Below are 18,699 nucleotides of genomic sequence, written 5' to 3'. Positions count from 1 at the left end.
TCTTGCCTCTCTGAGCGTGAAGTCAGAAGACACGTGCACCCTGGCTACTTCCATCTCGCTTCAGTCCCCCATCTCCCACCAGCCTCAGGCCTCCCCACTTCCCAGATTGGGTCCCAGACTCGCTCATGGTAGCGGGGAGCAGGTTATAGCTAACAACTTTGTCCACATGCCCTGCCACACATCCCAGCTCAGGATGCCTATCCAGAGGCATCTGGTACCATTTAACAAACACATTTGAGCACATCTGGTCTTCAGAGCTGGGGAAGAGAGAGCCTAGGGGGAGAAGTTGGGACAACAGCGGAATAAGTAACAGCAGCAACGACAGAGGTGAATAGTGATGAAGACTGCCGTGATGAGCAGGTAGCCTATCAGGGTGAGCACCAGGGCGGCCCGAATCTCGGGGTTGGAGAACGAGACTGGGTAGCGGCCTCGAGATGTCACGCCCAGTCGGACCCCAGCGATGCGCACGCCCTGCCGCCAGCAGTAGTAGATGCCCCGGTCTTCCAGCTGGGTGAAGCGGATGTGGAGATGGTTGCCGTGGTCGATGAACACCCTCATGGACCAGTTGACGCCCTTTAGGTACTGCGTGCGGTAGAGGTACTGGTGGTCCTTGTCCCAGGCCACGGCATGCTCCGGCCGGGCCCCGGGACAGGAGATGATTAGTCCGTGGCCCAGCCTCTGCTGGTGGAACTGAATGGGCACCTGGGGCAACCAGGGCCGGCTGCCCACTTTGGACACGTAGCTGAAGAGGGCCATCACACCCTCCTGGATCTTCTTCTTCTTCTCGCAGGGCACCAGGCAGCTCCGAAGCAGCAGCTCAGGGGCGTGGTTGCTGGCCTGGGCCCGGAGCTGCCTGGGCACGGCCCGCGAACCACAGGACACCACGTCGGGCAGTGTCTTGCGGTAGCGGGGGGAGAGGTCTGGGCTCTGCAGGTAACACAGGCCGATGCGCCACTGCTCCCCGCGCACCCCGCAGCGGTCGCAGGGGGTCCACTCCCAGAAGGTGGTGAAGACGTGGAGGCTCCCGTGGTACTCATCTGCGAAGGGCTCCTGGCCCTGGTCCTTGAAGGTGGCCACCATCCCCTCACTGCTCTGGATGTCCACGTCGTAGGCGTAAAAGTAGTCCCCCTTGCGGGTGCCGCAGAAATACAAGCCTGAGTCCTCGGGCTGCGCCCGGAAGACCAGCAGGCTGAACATACGGATGCTGAAGCGGACCAGCATGTCGCTGCCCACACGCACCTGGGCTGCCTCCGTCAGGACCCGCCCATCAAAGTCCGTCAGCACTTTGGTGTGGCCGCTGCCGAGGTGCTTCTGATAGTACCAGACGACAGCGGACACCTCCTCGGGCTTGCAGTGGCAGGGGAGCTCGAAGCTCATGTCAGCCAGGTAGGCTGCATTGTCAAACATCAGGAAAGCTGGGCAGGGGGTCCTCTGAAAAATGTTCTCCTTCTCCACGATTTCAAAGGCCTGGAGGCTCCCCAACACCCACAGGAGCACAGTGGCCTGGGCCAGGTTCATGCCTGCGCAAGGGAAGAGTCAGAGGGGGCAGGGCAAAACCTAGGCACTAAAGGCCTGTGGGGCTTCTAGAAATCACTGCTGGGAGGAGGCACGTATATGAGGAAAGGATTCAGCAGCCGGGAGAAGAAGCAACAGTCTGCAGAGGAAGCTGCCACAGACCAAGCAATTTATTCCCAGTGGAAGTACAAGATGCCCTTCTAACATTCCAGACATGATCTTGAGGGAAAACCATTCTAGAACCTGGCCCTTTCTCCCCTTTCTAGAACACTGACACTCACTCAAGAATGGGTCAGGGGAAGCCAGAATGAGAAGCAAGGGCCCAGGTACCAGGACAGGGAACTCTCTGCCTCTCTGTTCCAGGCCCTGCCCTGCCTGCCCGGTGGAAAGGTCCTCCCTTTGGTTAATCCAGGAGTTGAAGGAAACCCTCCTACCTGCACATCTGGCCATCTGAAGATGCCTGGGAGGCTGGCCAGGCCTGAGCTGATGGCTTGGGGCTTTCCCAGGCCCAACCTGCACAGGAAGTCAGCCCCTCGAGAAAAATACTGCACCTCAAATGAGGTAGCATTTGATCATTTATTGATTAAATGTCCATTCTGTTGGTTTCCAGTTACAAATACTCTTGTTAAGAGCTATGGAGATCAGTATTAATTTATCATGGAAGATTAACAATTTTGCTTTTTACTTTTTTTGAGTGGAGGCTATAACTGGTGGTACCAGTGTTTGGTTGGGTTCGCACCCATCTCTCAGGGCCATGGGCTAGCAGACTGGCAGACTCTAAGGGTGGGAAGCAAAAGTCTTTCAACTTCTTGGGCCCTTGACCATCCTGTGGATCTACACAGTTCAGCATATGGAGCCCCCAAGAGGCTGGAGGAAAAGGGAAAATTCAGTTACTGCTTTTGTTGTGAAAATTCCAAGACCAGAAGGGAATTAGGTGTGGGCTTCTCACTACAGTCCTGCAGAGCCCTCGAGACAACAAAAAAATGCCTCCAGTGGCCACTGGGGGCCTCTGAAGGTAACTGGTCCCATCAGTCCACGTGATACAGCCTTAGCAGCTCTTGCAGAAGACTCTCCTCCTCCTGGAGCCCACCAGGCTGCTCCCCCAGACCCCGCCCCTCCAGGCTGGGGGTGCCCATGGCCTGCAGCTTCTGAAACAAGGATCTGCAGCTCTCTTTCTCCGCATGGCTCATCAGGCTCAGGTTCAGGGTGAAGCGGCCCGTGCTGGCCAGGCTGCGCAGGACCCCCAGCACCACCCACCAGTCAGCTGGCCTCACGTGATCAGCCAGTGCCATCAGCATCTCCCCTAGAAGCCCAAACCCCACATCCATCTGGAAGAGGCGGCCCAGCTTTGGGCCCCCGAGATGCAGCAGGGCCTCGTAGCGCTCTGGCCCACTCCGCAAGTATCGCCGCCAATCACGGTAGAACTCAGCCGAGGTCTCGGGCTGGAGGAGCGTTTTCTCCTGGATCGCAGATGAAGGAAAGAGAGTACAGAGCTCCTGCAGCTGCTCTATGACAGTGAGAGTGAGGGGAGCCTGTGGATTTTCATCTGAGCTCTAGTATCACTCTCTGAGCACTGGCAAGGCTGCGGTCCCTGTGGGCCTCATTTTCAGACGAGGGAACAAGGGATGGGATGGGGAGGGAGGGTCCCAAGGAACCCAGGCTGTGATTTGAGACTCTCAGTTGTACCAGGATTTTCCTACTGATGAATGTAGACATAGCCCTGATCTACAAGACTAAGTCAGAGTTTACTCTGGGCAGGGCAGGAGAGGGGGTAATTGGAAACCTCGGGAGGAGAGAAAGGAACTCAAGATGAGTATTAAGGATCTGACAGGCTAGATCTCCTTCCCAACACTGCCAGAGGATCATAGGCTCTATACCATATAACTCGAGGCAGAGCAACCTAAATCTGATCTGGGAATGGGAACTAAGGACTGACTGACAGGGGCCTGCCGAGCCCACCTTTCTGACCTGTTCTGGTTAGTTTTGGCCTCACCACCCGTTGGTTGCTTTTCTTTCTGGGATTGGAGGCAGAAACCTGCCTCTGTTGGCTTTACATGAGAAATAAGGAAAACATATGTGTTATAAGAAAACAGGGTTGGAGGTTTAAGGCAGAGAATCCTGCTGGGCCTCACCTACCGGGGAGATTTCAGTGGTTTCATCCTGGGAGGGCCTTCCCTGAATAGTGTGACAGTTCCAGGGCACAGTCCTCTTTCCTCCTATCTTGTCCTTCTGCTCCAGTGGCTTCAGATGTGATGCAAGGACAATACCCCTACAGGCAAAGGACAGAGATTAGGGGATGGACCTAATGCTGTCTGTAGGTATGAGGTGGCTGGACTTTGTGTGATACTGGCTGAACCTGTTGGCAGGCTAATATGACAATAATAATAACAACAACAGTAACAATAGCTGACAACTTTTGAGCACTTTCCATGTGCCAGATATTGTGCTCAGAATCTTATGTGCAATAACATTTAACATGACAATGGTTACTCTCTCTTACAGATGAGGAACAGAGGCTCAGATCGGTTAAATAACTTGCACAAGATCACACAGGTAGCAGAAGGTACGGCCAAGATTGAGCCCAGAATTGTCTGACTCCAAGTGCACGCTCTTATCCACTATAGTAAACCATAACAGGAGAGCCTGAGAAAAATGGCAGTAAGCCGACCTGAACTCCTCATAGGAAGCTACCCTCTGTTCCACTGCCCGTAACTTGGCAGCATTTTCCCGTTTGTACTTCTCATCAGCAGTGAGTGCAGCCTGCAGCTCTTTCTCCAAAGCCTTGAAGTCAATGATGTCATTCCTTTTCATGGCCTGTGCCTGGGAAGGCAAAGGGAATGAATGTCAGCAGAGGGTGAATATCAGGGGTGGGGGGTTGCATCTGGATTCTTTGCCAGCCCACAAAATGACCCCAAAGCACTCTGGATATCTAGTCACTTATCTTGAGGGGGGTGTTATAAAAATCTAGTTCTCTATTTTACAGAGGGAAGCTGAGTTGCACAGTGAGGTCTTGCTTAAGATTTGTTGCCACTGAAAATAGTCTTGACTTTCAATTTAGTGCCTTGTCTAAATTTTGCTCTCTGCCTCTGAAAATATTTTTTTAATCGAAGTATAATTGACATACAATGTTATATTAGTTTCAGGTGTACAACATAGTGATTCGACATTTATATACATTACAAGATGATCACCACAATAAGTCTTGTTACCATCTGTCATCATTTAAGGTTATTACAATACTATTGACTATATTCCCTATTCTGTATATTACATTCTCATAACATATATTTTATACCTGGAAGTTTGTGCTTCTTAACCTAGTTCATCCATCCCACCACCCCCTTCCCTTCTGGCAACCACCAGTTTGTTCTGTTTTGTTTGTTCATTTGTGTTTTAGATTCCACACATAAGTGGAATCATACAGTATTTGTCTTTCTCTGTCTGACTTATAATATCCTGTAATACTGTATAATACCTTAGCATAACACCCTCTAGGTCCATCCATGTTGGGTTTTTTTTTTTTTTTTTTCATCCATGTTGTTTTAAACGGCAATTTTTCATTCTTTTTTATTCTGCCTCTAAAAATATTTTAGTATTGGTGCTTTGGCTGAGGAAGCATTTAGATTTCAGAATTCAGTCCCTTCACATTTCCACATGGACTCACTCTATAGCGAGTTGTGATAGAGGCCCTCACACAAAAGCAGAACTATTGTAACCTACTCTTGAGCCCTGGGATAAAATTCCACTCATTGTTAAATGTCTTTAACGAGGAATGATACTTTCCACCCAATCCAGATGCAGAGACTGAGCAGGAAATCAAGTAGAGGTGGCAGAAGAAGGGGCTCAATGATCCCCGTTTCCAAATCCCTCTGTCCAGCCAGGGCTGGAGCACAGATTCCTAGGTTCTTGGGCAACCTCTTTAGCTCTGCCACTGTACTTCTGCAGCCTCCGCATATCTGAGGCTGACTGACCCGTTTTACACGGAGATCACCTATATGTGTTCTAGTCTTGGCTCTAGCATTTCCTTACTGTGAGACCCCTTTGAACATCAGACTCTTAGTGCACTAAGCTAGATTAAGTGGTGAAGTCATCATCAACAGTCTTAGGGCAGGGAAGCTTGACGTCTACAACCAACCCCGTGCCCTCCCCCTCCACCCCAACATGGGTAAGCTTGAAGACCAAGAAGGAGGCTGGGTTGGCCAGGAACTGAACTCAGGTGTCCTGGCTCCTGTCTAGTTCTGAGCCCTTGCCAGTCACTGAAATAAATAGAACATCTAATCCTCCTGCCCCCTGACCTTCACCCCAGCAGCCAGGGCCCTGGTTTCCTTTCTTTGGGGATCCCCAGTTACCGCCAGACCAAGTCGGCTCAGTGTAGACCACGCCCAGCAGCTGTGGTTGCCCAGCAACTGCTCCAACAGCCTGCCCACGTGACCGCCCCGAAGGCCCCCCGCCCTCGTCAGGGTGGCCCCGAGGCGCCTGACCAGATTCTCGCCTCCTCGGGCCTTGCTTTCTTCGGAGCAGCCCACGCCTTGGTTTGGGGACCCACAACTCCGCCTCGCAGGTTCCTGTGTCCGCGGCCGGCATTCTTCCGAGCTGGTCCACAGGCAAAGGGCTGTCCTCCGGGGCAGAAACGCGACCGCGGCGTCTGCGGGGTCCTTCCGAACAGCGGGCGCAGGCGGTGCGGCGGCGTGGGACGGAAGCGCGGTCTCCGGCGGCTGACTCGGAGATTTTGGCTGAGCAGCGGGAGGTGAGCTGACGCGGGTCCACGGCATGGGAAGGTTGCTCTTGTGGGATGGGAAATTAAATAATGTCAGATGTGGAGGAAACGTTATATGCTATCTTCTCCTTTCACTTTACAGATGGGTTAATTGAGGCGGGAAAGGGAATGAAAGCCCTCCCACCCCGCCCCCCCCCCCACCGATTCCGGGGTTCCCTCCTGTCGTACATCTTTTTTTTTTTTTTTTTTTTAGGCTGTAGAATTTAAATGGCTACCTTTTTCATTTAAAGTTAACTTTTTTTTTTTTTAAACGTTGGTGTTTTTTTTTGTTTTTTTTTTTTTAAGCTGTGTTGGGTCTTCGTTTCTGTGCGAGGGCTTTCTCTAGTTGCGGCAAGCGGGGGCCACTCTTCATCGCGGTGCTCGGGCCTCTCACTGTCGCGGCCTCTCTTGTTGCGGAGCACAGGCTCCAGACGCGCAGGCTCAGTAGTTGTGGCTCACGGGCCTAGTTGCTCCGCGGCATGTGGGATCTTCCCAGACCAGGGCTCGAACCCGTGTCCCCTGCATTGGTAGGCAAATTCTCAACCACTGCGCCACCAGGGGAGCCCCTGTCGTCCATCTTTAAAACCCTTTCCCGGGGCAGGGGTCGTTCTTGCACTGTCCATGCACCTGTCTCACTCCCTCTTCCAACTGTGCCGCCTTCACCCTTTCTCTACCAAGCTCCCTCCGTCCTTACTCTGTATTCCTTGGAGAGCCTGCGTTGTGGTGGGAAGCTGCGGTGAAGTTTGGTACCGAAGTTCACTAATTTGTGCAACTGTGGGCAAGTCACCTATCTTCTCTGTGCCTTGTTGGAGTCACTCATTTAGTCATTCAGCAAATACTGATTGAGGTTCTGTTTTGTGCCAGGCACCGTTCTAAGTGAAAAAAAACAGTCGTTGCTTAAACTGTAGTTGGAGAGATGACAGTAAATACACGAATAGATACGTGTCAGCTAATGATAAATGTTAATAAAAATAATAAAACAATGAAAGTGGGGGTTGGAGAATGTGTATGGGTGAAGCTTTTTTTAGAGTGACAAGGGGAGGCTTCTCAGAGAAGGTGACGTTTTATATAGTAGAGACCTGGGTGAGATGAAGGAACAAGGTATACATGCCCAAGGGGAGAGCATTTTGGAAGAGAATAGTAAGTGCAGTGGCCCTGAAGCAGAAATGAGGTGGGTTGTTCCATGAACAGCCTTCTGTAAAAATTTCTGCAGTCATTTCATGGGTGTCTTGGGAGAATGAAATGTGCACAGATGTGGTAGCTCTTTGGTAGTAAAAAGAATCTCTATGCATATGAAAGTTTCCATAATAATTTACATTTAATTATTAGTGCTTGGAGCTCTTAATTCTCTATTTTATCCACAGTCAGCACTCAACAAGGGCATTGAGGGAGGTGGAAGGATTAGCCTCATGAAAGAAATATCAGTATTTCGAAATTAAACATTCTGTTCAGTTAACATTTATCCACTTCCTACTTACGTGAAACGCTGTCTTGGTCATTGGCAGGTGGGCACAAGGAACACAGGGTTCCTGTATTCAAGAATGGCCAAAAAATAATGCTAGCTAACATTTATTGAGCCTGGAACTGTAATAAATTCTTTACACAGCCTATTTTGCTTAATTCTCATAACCCTTTATGCAATGGGGATTAATCACTTTATTTTCCAATTAAAGAAACAAGCTTGGAGATGTGAAATAACCTGAAATGACATAGTTATTAAGTGACAAAGTTTGGATTCAAATCTAGGTCTCCCAACTCCAGAGCCCTGACCATTAACCCGCACTCTGGTCTGTTGCCTATTACTGTAAGCTATAGAAATGTTGGTGAGGGTAATTAGTACAGTTAACTACCATTCATGACAGAATTAAATGCTGATAAAGACACAAAAGGCTACAGCAGTATAGGAGAGTGAGAAATTGAGGCTATAGGAAGGCTTGAAGGAGATGGTATTTGACCTGTTACTTTGAATAGAATTTCAATAATTGAAGTGGAGACAACCCACAAAATACTTATTAATTACAAAGAGAAAGCAAGTAACTTTACAATGGAAAGGCCTGGTAGGCACCACCATAATCAAGTGGTGAAGTTAACATCGCCACTGATGGGACAAATTAAAATCATATGCCACTTGTTAGAAGATGCACTGAAAAGAGCACAGCATCACTTCTGTGATATTCTTGCCAGAAAATGCATAACCTGAATCTAATAATGAGGAAACATTGGCAAACTTAAATTAAGGGACATTCTACAAACTCACTAGCCTATAATCTTCAAAAGTGTCAAGTCATAGAAGTCAAAGGAAAGACCAAGGAACTGTTCCAGATTGAAAGAGACTAAAGACATGACAGCTAAATGCAAACATGGAATCCTGGATTGGCTCCTTTGCTGTGCAGATTATTGGAACAGTCTGTGAAACTTGAATGGGGGCCTGTGGATTAGGTGGTAGTAATATGTCAGTGTTTTCTGATTCTGATGGTTGTGTTGTGGTTATGTAGGAGAATGTCCTTGTTTGTAGGAATCACATGCACTAAAAGCAGGGGTTGGCAAACTTTGTCTGTCAAGGGCTAGATAGTAAATATTTTAGGCTTTGTGGGCCATATGATCTCAGTGGCAGCTACTCTGCTCCGCTGTTACAGTGTGAAAGCAGCCACAGACAATATAAAAGAATGAGCATGGGGCTTCCCTGGTGGCGCAGTGGTTGAGAATCTGCCTGCCAATGCAGGGGACACGGGTTCGAGCCCTGGTCTGGGAAGATCCCACATGCCGCGGAGCGACTGGGCCCGTGAGCCACAATTACTGAGCCTGCGAGTCTGGAGCCTGTGCTCTGCAACAAGAGAGGCCGCGATAGTGAGAGGCCCGCGCACCGCGATGAGGAGTGGCCCCCGCTTGCCACAACTAGAGAAAGCTCTCGCACAGAAATGAAGACCTAACACAACCATAAATAAATAAATTAATTAATTAAAAAAAAAAAAAGAATGAGCATGGCTGTGTTCCAATAAAGCTGTTTTTATAGACGCTGAAATTTGAATTTCATATAATTAATTTTCATGTGTCATGAAATATTATTCTTTTGATTTCTTTCAACTATTTAAAAATAATAAAAAACATCTTACCTTCAGGGCTGTATGAAAACAGTTGGCAGGCCAGATTTGGCCACAGGCTATAGTTTACCAACTGCTGCACTGAAGTATGAGGAGGCGATGAGACATTGTGTCAGCAACTTATTTGCAAATAATTTAGGAGAAAGAAAGTTATGTGTACTATTTTTGCAACTTTCTGGTATTTAATTATTTTAAAATTAAAATTTGTTTAGTATTAGAAAAAAGAAGTGGGTGAAGTATATGTAAACAGAAACAGGAGTGGAACAGACAGGAGGGGAAGGTACAGGGCTTTGGAGGAGCAGTCAGTAGGTTGATGTAACTGGAGAGGAGATTGTGTGAGGGATATGGTCAACCACAGGCTAGGGCGGAGGCCTTGATTACCTTGCCAGCATCTAACTCTTCTCTTCTTGAATTTTAGCATCATGGATACTGACTTGTATGATGAGTTTGGGAATTATATTGGACCAGAGCTTGATTCTGATGAAGATGATGATGAATTGGGCAGAGAGACCAAAGATCTTGATGAGGTAAAACAAATATATACTTTTTTCATCTCTCTTTTTTAAGAAAGCAATAAAGTAGTAATCATAAATTAGTGAGTCTGTTTCTGTGAGTCTCTTTCTGTTTTGTATATAGATTCATTTGTGTTGTGTTTTAGATTCCACATATAAGTGATATCATATAATATTTGTCTTTCTCTGTCTGGCTTCACTTAGTATGATATTCTCTCGGTCCATCAACGTTGCTGCAAATGGCAATATTTCATTCTTTTTTATGGCTGAGTAATATTCCACTGTATACATGTACCACGTCTTCTTAAATCAGTCATCTGTTGATGGGCACTTGGGTTGTTTCCATGTCTTGACTGTTGTAAATAGTGCTGCTATGAACCTGGGGGTGCATATGTCTTTTTTTTTTTTTTTTAATTAATTAATTAATTAATTAATTTATGGCTGTGTTGGGTCTTCGCTTCTGTGCGAGGGCCCTCTCCAGCTGCGGCGAGCAGGGGCCACTCTTCATCGCGGTGCGCGGGCTTCTCACTATCGCGGCCTCTCCCGCTGCGGAGCACAGGCTCCAGACGCGCAGGCTCAGTAATTGTGGCTCACGGGCCCAGCCGCTCCGCGACATGTGGGATCTTCCCAGACCAGGGCTCGAACCCGTGTCCCCTGCATTGGCAGGCGGACTCTCAACCACTGCGCCACCAGGGAAGCCCCTATATGTCTTTTTTTTTTTTTTTTTTTTTTTTAATTTATATTTTTGGCTGTGTTGGGTCTTCGTTTCTGTGTGAGGGCTTTCTCTGGTTGTGGCAAGCAGGGGCCACTCTTCATCGCGGTGCGCAGGCCTCTCACTGTCGCGGCCTCTCTTGTTGCGGAGCACAGGCTCCAGATGCGCAGGCTCAGTAGTTGTGGCTCACGGGCCTAGTTGCTCCGCAGCATGTGGGATCTTCCCAGACCAGGGCTCGAACCCGTGTCCCCTGCATTGGCAGGCAGATTCTCAACCACTGCGCCACCAGGGAAGCCCCCATATGTCTTTTTGAACTAGTGTTTTTGATTTTTCCATCATCCCTTCTCATTTACTCAAGATGTTCACCCCAGCAATTCTCCCCTCTCTCCCATGTCATTAGTTTTCCCTCTCTACTAGATCATCCCCATCAGCATACAGATATGCTGTTGTTTCATGATAAAATCCTTTCATGACCCTATAGCCCCCTTCCGTTACCTCCCATTTCCCTGTTTCCCAATGCGGCACATCACAAAAGAGTTGTTACTTGCTGTCTCCAAATCCTCTCCTCCCATTTTCTCTGAAACCAAGTTTTGTTGTTTTGCCTCTCCCATTCCACACAGACTGCTCTTGTCAGGGTCATCAGTGACCTCTGCCCCAGACCCGGTGCTCATCCTGCTTGACCTGTCTGCAGCATCTGGCCCAGCTGATCCCTCCCTCCTTAAAATACTCTCTTCCCTTGGCTTCTAGGGAATCCCCTGGTTTTCCTTCTCTTCTCTGGCCGGTCCTTCTCAGTCTTTGCCGCTGGTTCCTCCTCATCTCCCTGACCTCTTAACTGTCAATGGGCCCCAAGGCTCCATTCCTAATACCTGTTCTCTATCTGCACTCACTCCCCTGGTCATCTTGTCCAGTATGTCAAATCCCTTCTATTCCCTGAGGACTCTCAAATTTATATCTCCAACCTGCACCTTTCTCTTGAACCTCAGGTTTGTATGTCTAGCTTTCTACTTGGCATCTCTACTTGATGTCTAATATGGCATCTCAAACTTAGCATATCTAAGGCCTAAACACAGAGCTTCTCCATCCCCTGTCCCCTGCTTCTGCCTCCAACCTCCTCTTACAGTCTTCCTCATCTAGTAAAGACAGGGCCATTCCCCGGTTGCTCAGGTCAAAAACCTTGCCTCTTTTTTTTCATTCCTACTCTGAATTCACTAGAATACATTTTTTACTCTATTTTTAAAATATATGCAGAATCCAACCTCTCCTTCCACCTTCACAGCTACTCCTCTGGGCGTAAGCCACAATCACTGCCATCTCTCTCCTGTATCACTGCAGTAGCCTTCCAACTAATCTCTCTCCTTTTAGTATATCTCAGTCTGGGGACCAGAGTGAGTCTTTTAGAACAAAAGCCTGATCATATTACTCTTCTGCTCAGAACTGCTAGAACAGGGCTTCTCAGCCTTGGTACCATTGACGTTTGGGGCCAGATAATTCTTTGTTGCAGGGGCTGTCCTGCGCTTTATAGGATGTTTAGCAGCATCCCTGGCTTCTACCCACTAGGTCCCCCACACACATACCCAACTGTGACAACCAGAAACGTCTTCAGACATTGCCAAGTGTTCCCTGGGAGACAGAATTGTCTTTGGCTGAGAAGCACTGCCATAGAGTAAAGTTAGATTACTTAGAATGATCCAGAAGATCCTACATGATCACCTCCTATGTGATCTCAGCTTATACAGTTCTCCCCATTATTTACTGAACTGGCTTCCTTGCTAATCCTCAAAGTTGCCGGCATACCCTTGACTCAGAGCCTTTGCATTTGCTGTTTCAGCCAACTAGAATGCTCTTCCCCACTTACTTGTAGAACTTACTCTCTCTTCCCTCAGATTTTTGCTCAAATGTCATCACCTCTCTTTTTTGCATTGCTATATTACCAGTACCTAGAACAGTGCCTGGCACATAGTAAGTGCTCAGTAGATATTTGTTGAGCGAATGAATTAACCAGGATGTTTTGGAACATAAAGGGTTATGTAGTAGCCACTTTTAATCATTTGAAAGACTTTTTAGGAGAAGAGGGCATAGCTTTGTTCAGCGTTGCTTGTGACTGTGGGTTTTAATTTATAAGGAGGTGAGTTCGAAGTCATTTACGAAGACTCACTTTCCAACAGGGAACTGGGCTGTCTTGTGAGTGAGTACTGTTGTTATTGGAAGTACTCAACAGGGACAGGAATACGTAGAGAAGTTCATTCATTTAACATGGTCTGCTATGTGCCAGGCACCATGCTGTGTACCGAGGACACAGAGATGAATAGTGCTCAAAGAACTCCCGTCCTATGGGATTCCTAATGTGTGAGGCATAGGGCAATATCCAGAAAAGTGCCTCCAATCTTGATCCATTTGTGACCAATGGCCTGCATTTAAGAAAGGGTCCATTTGAATCAGGAGAGCCGTCCATACCCACGGCTTACAGTCTTCTCTTTGTGAAGGATCACGCAAGAGTAGAACCTGCCCCACTGACTGTAGCACAGAACTCAAAATAAGAAGCTGTCAGGCATGTGAAGTCATTGATCTTAACTCGTGTAGTGTAGTGAGTCATTGAGCAGGAAAAGTGCATGCCTCTTCCAACCTCCTTCCGTCTCTTGCTTTTAGGTCGATGATGATGACGACGACGACGAGCTAGGAGATCATGATGAAGACCACCCTGGGATGGAGGTGGTGCTGCATGAGGACAAGAAGTACTACCCCACAGCTGAGGAGGTGTACGGTCCTGAAGTGGAGACCATAGTTCAGGAGGAGGACACCCAGCCTCTCACAGGTGAGTCTGGAGGCACTGGGCTGTGAGAGGTGAAATTGAAGCTAGAAAACTTCATTTCATAGCCATCAGCAGTCTTGAAAGTTCAGTGAATGAACTGACTAGTTTTTCTTTCAGGTGGTATTTCTGGATTGAGATTCAATTAGCCCTGTTTTGATATTCAACAAAACAGCTTGTTAGCAAGCAAATAAGTGTCACTTCTTTCTTTATCTAATATTTGTTTGGGTTCTTGAAGACTGTTTTTAAGTTCTCCCTCTGGTCTAACATATTTTTCCATCCAAATAATACCAGTTTCTTTAACTAGTCCTCACAATGCTTATTTTCCACGTCCTTAATAATTTTCATTGATCTTCTGGGAAGTAGTTGCATTTTATAAATGCAAGGAGAGATTTTGAACTGACATTGACCTCATCCTATATCCAGTCCCTCTCCCTTCCTCCCACAAAATGAAGTCCAAACACCTCAGTCCACAATTCAAGATCCTTCAGTGTCTCATGCCAGACAGCGTTCCCAGAACTTTCTCAACCTGAGTGGTCCTCGAGAATAACATAAATTGATGTCATATATCATCCATTCTGAAAGCTCAGTCTAATGGAATAGGGCTCTGTATTTTTATGCTTTATGCCTACCTACACATCACTACTTTTTTTTCCCTCCTAGAACCCATTATTAAACCGGTGAAAACCAAGAAATTCACTCTGATGGAGCAGACATTACCTGTCACGGTATATGAAATGGAGTAAGTTATAAGGTCTTGCAGCCTCTCTGCACGAATATTGTAGGTTCAGTTTTTTCATGGAGGTAGGAGGTGGTTTGTGGTTAAAGTAACCAGTGAATTTTTGGGGTGGTGGTGGTGAGAGCAGTGGCATCTGTTTGTGCCTGAGTCATTTTGCTGACTTCTCTCTATGACCAGGTTCAGCTCTGTCGCTGCCTGCTGCCAGATCTAGTCTGACAGATTTCAACTTTATTTAAGTATTTATTTATTTTGGTAGGTAAAAGGGCATATCCCTGAGCTCTTTATTATGTATTTATTTATTTAATTTTTAAAAATTGAGGTATAGTTGATTTGCAATGTTGTGTTAGTTTCTACTGTACAGCACAGTGATTCAGATTCTTTTCCCTTATATGTTATTACAGAATATTGAGTATAGTTCCCTGTGCTCTACAGTAGGTCCTTGTTGGTTATCTGTTTTATATATAGTAGTGTGTATATGTTAATCTCCAACTCCTAATTTATCGCTCCCCTCCCCTCCCCTTTCCTCTTTGGTAACCGTCAGTTTGTTTTCTATGTCTGTGGGCCTATTTCCGTTTTGTAAATAAGCTCATTTGTATCTTTTTTTTTTTTCTTTTAGATTCCACATATAAGTGATATCGTATGACATTTGTCTTTCTCTGTCTGGCTTACTTCACTTAGGATAATAATCTCTAGGTCCATCCATGGTGCTGCGGCAGTGAATTATTGTGAAAGCAAAAATCTCTTCCTACAATTTGCCAAAATTTTCCTTCAGCTTATATCGTTGCTGAGATATTTAGGCTCAATCTTAACTTTCTTCTTGGCTCTCATCCGGATCTCAGCCATTTTCTCTTCTTCCAAACCTTTAGTTTGGTATTAGAAGCCAGCCTTTGAGACAGAACTGGGTATTATAATTGTCAGTGTTGGGGCCACCAGAGCATGTTTTGACTCGGTATGGTTGCTAAGTGTTTTGGGAACATAACAACTCTTTATTTTGAAAAGGAGGCACAGGTAGGTAGATATGTGTAGAATAGTTTAGACTCTTCACATTGCAAACTGTTTTTGAAAATATTTTTATTGAGGAAATGCACTTATAAGGCCCTCATATATTGAGGTGCTTGTGACCCATTATTAAATAATGAAACTTTTTTTTTTAAAACATGCTGACATCTTGTATGTCCAAAGGAGTAAGGTCCCTTCTGAAATGGTCAGCTCACCTGCCATCATTCACACTTTTTTTTTTTTTTTTAATATTTATTTATTTGGTTGCATTGGGTCTTAGTTGCAGCGCACGGGCTCCTTAGTTGCGGCAGGCGGGCTCCTTAGTTGTGGCATGTGAATCTCATGTGGGATCTAGTTCTCTGAGCAGGGATCAAACCCGGGCCCCTTGCATTGGGAGTGCGTAGTCTTAACCACTGCGCCACCAGGAAGTCCCCCATTCACACATTTTTGAAACAACCTTTCAGTTTTCTTCAGAACTTGCATCATATTCTTTTGTGTTCTCAGTGGTGATTTTTTAAAAAATCTTCAATCTTTGAAAGCAGGCTGGATTTTTAAAATTTATTTATTTATTTATTTTTAACACTTTATACTGTATTTATTTTATGTATGTATGTATGTATGTATGTATGTATGGCCGTGTTGGGTCTTCGTTTCTGTACGAGGGCTTCCTCTAGTTGTGGCAAGCGGGGGCCACTCTTCATCGCGGTGCGCGGGCCTCTCACTATCACGGCCTCTCTTGTTGCGGAGCACAGGCTCCAGACGCGCAGGCTCAGTAATTGTGACTCACGGGCCCAGCTGCTCCGTGGCATGTGGGATCTTCCCAGACCAGGGTTCGAACCCGTGTCCCCTGCATTGGCAGGCAGATTCTCAACCACTGCGCCACCAGGGAAGCCCCAGGCTGGATTTTTCAAAGAGCCAAAAGTCATCTGAAGGCTGTTTACCATAAGTAATGCGGATGATAAGCAAGAAAGGCAGGGTTGGTTTTGATCAGGATGGAACTCCTCTGCTCATCATTAATGAGATGAGGTTTTCTTGAAAGCCTTGTTAATCAGCTGTGACGGCAGTTTCAGAAGCAAAGCTCCCAAAGTGATTTGAAGTCCCCTTGGCATCAGTGGTATAAATGTGTAACATCTAGCCTGAATGTTTTGAACTGAACAGTACTCATGTATGTGTGTGCTGGTATTTGGTTTTTTCTTCTTGCTTGCTTTTCAAATTTCATTATTTTACTGTTGAAATCTCCATGACATTTCACAGGTCGTGTCTCCTCATGAATAAGTCCGTTCCGTTCCCAAAGCCAGAACTGTGTAGAGGTAGAAACTCACTTCTGCCTCTGACAATTCTCCAGTTGGTCTGAAAGTTGTTCCTGGCCGAAAATACCTAAAACACCTTTGTAGCACTCCCCCATTTGAAAACTTTTGGCAAAGTCCCTTTTGCTCTTTTCCTTTCTCCTTTCAGTTTCTTGGCAGATCTGATGGATAATTCGGAGCTCATCAGAAATGTGACCCTTTGTGGTCATCTCCACCATGGCAAGGTGAGAGAGCTTTCGGCTACTTGGAACAGGGTTGCTCTTCATTTCTGCTCATTTTTTCAGCCCTCAGAGTCACACGTTGGGGTCTGAGGCCATAAGGCTGGACCTCCTCACTCTGGGGGGCCTCCATGCCTATTGTGAAACTGAGCTGTGAAATTCTAGCTTTTCCTGAGCAGCAGATGGAAAGCTAAGCCACTTGCATGCCTGAGCCTTGTGTCTACATCTGGACAGAAGAGGGGAAATTGAGCCTTGCTCTGATTTTATAAGTTTTCATTTCCTGGGGGATGCTTGTCTAAGAAAGATTTCATCTTTCATTTGAAAATAATCCTGTGGCTTCATTGTTAATTCTTTGCTGGCCCATAATCCTCCCTGCTCTCTTCTTCCTCTCTTTATCCCTAAATTATGTGGTGTAGTAGGAACTGGGAGAAGGGTAGAGTAGATTTTTCTCTGTGGTTGGCAGAACCTAACTTTCTCTTCCCTTTCAGACATGTTTTGTAGATTGTTTAATAGAGCAGACTCACCCGGAAATCAGAAAGCGCTACGACCAAGATGTGAGTAGAAATTCTGTTGAAGGTTTAGGATGAACCATTCAGAATATACAGGGGTGGGTGTCTCTCTCCTTTCCCTTTCTTCCACCTTCCCACTCTCACTGTAAATAATGATGCATATAATGTGCTGCTTTATAATTGTAATTTCTATTAATAGGCCTTAAGAAAATAATTTCAACTTTCTCAGAAACAGAGAGAATATTAGCGTGCAGTATTTTTGGATGATCTGTTCCGCGCATGGGATCCCTCCTCTGTTCTGATACGTGCTGACTTCGATAACCTATTCTTTCCTGTCATAGTATTAATAGCTTCTCTATAAATATAATACAATTGGACCTTGTTGTTTTCATGATAAATTTAAATGCCTGTGAATGAGGCCAAGTGGGGCTGCAAGTCTCAGTGCAATAAATGTTCAGTCTTGGCCAGATGACTGTTTTGACGTTCAGGGTCCCATGAAGGCCGGATGTGTCTCCATGTACCACTGTGAAAAATTCAGTGCATTTGATATAATTTAGCTCTTCAGTCATACCTGGTCTTTAGTGACTTCCCCTACTCCCCAACCAACCACACACCCAGGAGCATTTTCCATCTGGGAGGGTGCTGGTCTCATTGTCTGAAATTTCTGTAGGGGTACCCTGTTGTCTTCCATCTATTCTCCTCCTGAGGCAGAGACCCTTGAGCTGGGAGGTGGTGAGGGAAAGTAATTGATGGTTTGTGTGGGAGAGGAGTCTGAATTCAGGAGGTAACTACAGTTCCTTTTTTTTTTTTTTTTAAAGCTGTGCTACACTGACATCCTCTTCACAGAGCAAGAGGTAAGTGTGCCTTTGGAAGTCTGATTGTTGTCCACAGCAGGCCCAGCAGTAGTAGTCTTGTAGGGAATGTCGAAGAGCTTTACGGTAACATTTTGGTCCATACCACACACCTCCCCACCCTCACTCCCACCCCTCATCTCTTTATCTCCCTGCTTCTCTCGGTCATACTATGATCTATAACTTGAAAGAGAGCTGGGTAGGCAAACTGTAGGGTAAAAGGGGAGACTCTCCTATCTTTGGCTGGATTTAATTTAGCCTAGTAGGGCAAATGCTAAGAGGTGATGTGTACATTTATGCTGTAAGTTCTGCAGAAGCTAAACATGATTTATAAAATGACATCATCCTTAAAATCTGTAAGATGACTCCATCCATATGTTGATCTTTCTGGGGGTAGCTTCTCCTGGAGAATGGGTTCGTCTGTCTTTGTGCTTCTCTTTCTGTATAAAAGAGTGAGCATACATCTCTGTCTTTCCCATTCCTACTGGTTGGTCTTTCTTTCCATCTGGATCTTTGTCTCTCCCCTCTAATCCCTTCTGTTTCCCCCTCTTCTTTATTTCTGTCTCTCATAAATGACCACATGGAAAGCACAAGAGTGTAAGTACTGTGATTAACCAAAGGAACCTTGAACGGTGCTGGCATATGTTAAGCACTCAACAGATACTAGCTATTGT

General features: G+C 46.3%; 3 protein-coding genes across 6 annotated transcripts in view; 1 reads left to right on the top strand and 2 right to left on the bottom strand.

Moving 5' to 3' along the window:
- Nucleotides 1-273: 273 nt before the first annotated feature.
- On the bottom strand, nt 274-1,518 carry FAM187A (family with sequence similarity 187 member A). The gene has a single exon (XM_059908981.1). The coding sequence runs from the start codon at nt 1,516-1,518 to the stop codon at nt 274-276; it is 1,245 nt and encodes a 414-aa protein (XP_059764964.1).
- A 157-nt stretch (nt 1,519-1,675) lies between these two features.
- CCDC103 (coiled-coil domain containing 103) lies at nt 1,676-6,127 on the bottom strand. 4 transcript variants are annotated; one of them, XM_059909031.1, is made up of 4 exons: nt 5,997-6,127; nt 4,184-4,335; nt 3,652-3,784; nt 1,676-2,975 (listed from the first exon to the last, which is right to left on the bottom strand). In XM_059909031.1, the coding sequence occupies exons 2-4, from the start codon at nt 4,324-4,326 to the stop codon at nt 2,544-2,546; spliced, it is 708 nt and encodes a 235-aa protein (XP_059765014.1). In that variant the 5' UTR covers nt 4,327-4,335; nt 5,997-6,127; the 3' UTR covers nt 1,676-2,543. The 4 variants fall into 4 exon arrangements, with proteins under 4 accessions (XP_059765014.1, XP_059765013.1, XP_059765012.1 ...); XM_059909030.1 differs by lacking the exon at nt 5,997-6,127 and adding an exon at nt 5,865-5,918; XM_059909029.1 differs by lacking the exon at nt 5,997-6,127 and adding an exon at nt 5,811-5,887.
- EFTUD2 (elongation factor Tu GTP binding domain containing 2) overlaps nt 6,101-18,699 on the top strand; it is a 34,744-nt gene continuing 22,145 nt past the window's right edge. Inside the window, exons 1-7 of the mRNA XM_059909027.1 lie at nt 6,101-6,262; nt 9,791-9,899; nt 13,243-13,408; nt 14,066-14,144; nt 16,596-16,671; nt 17,154-17,219; nt 17,993-18,028. Of these exons, the coding sequence (XP_059765010.1) occupies nt 9,795-9,899; nt 13,243-13,408; nt 14,066-14,144; nt 16,596-16,671; nt 17,154-17,219; nt 17,993-18,028 (528 nt within the window). The 5' untranslated portion in view covers nt 6,101-6,262; nt 9,791-9,794. The remainder of the gene's footprint in view (nt 6,263-9,790; nt 9,900-13,242; nt 13,409-14,065; nt 14,145-16,595; nt 16,672-17,153; nt 17,220-17,992; nt 18,029-18,699) is intronic.

The sequence above is a fragment of the Balaenoptera ricei genome, chromosome 20 (assembly GCF_028023285.1).
Source record: "Balaenoptera ricei isolate mBalRic1 chromosome 20, mBalRic1.hap2, whole genome shotgun sequence".
NCBI classification, from domain to species: Eukaryota; Metazoa; Chordata; class Mammalia; order Artiodactyla; family Balaenopteridae; genus Balaenoptera; species Balaenoptera ricei.
The sequence above is the reverse complement of the archived record's forward strand: the minus strand, read 5'-3'. Positions and strand labels throughout refer to the sequence as shown.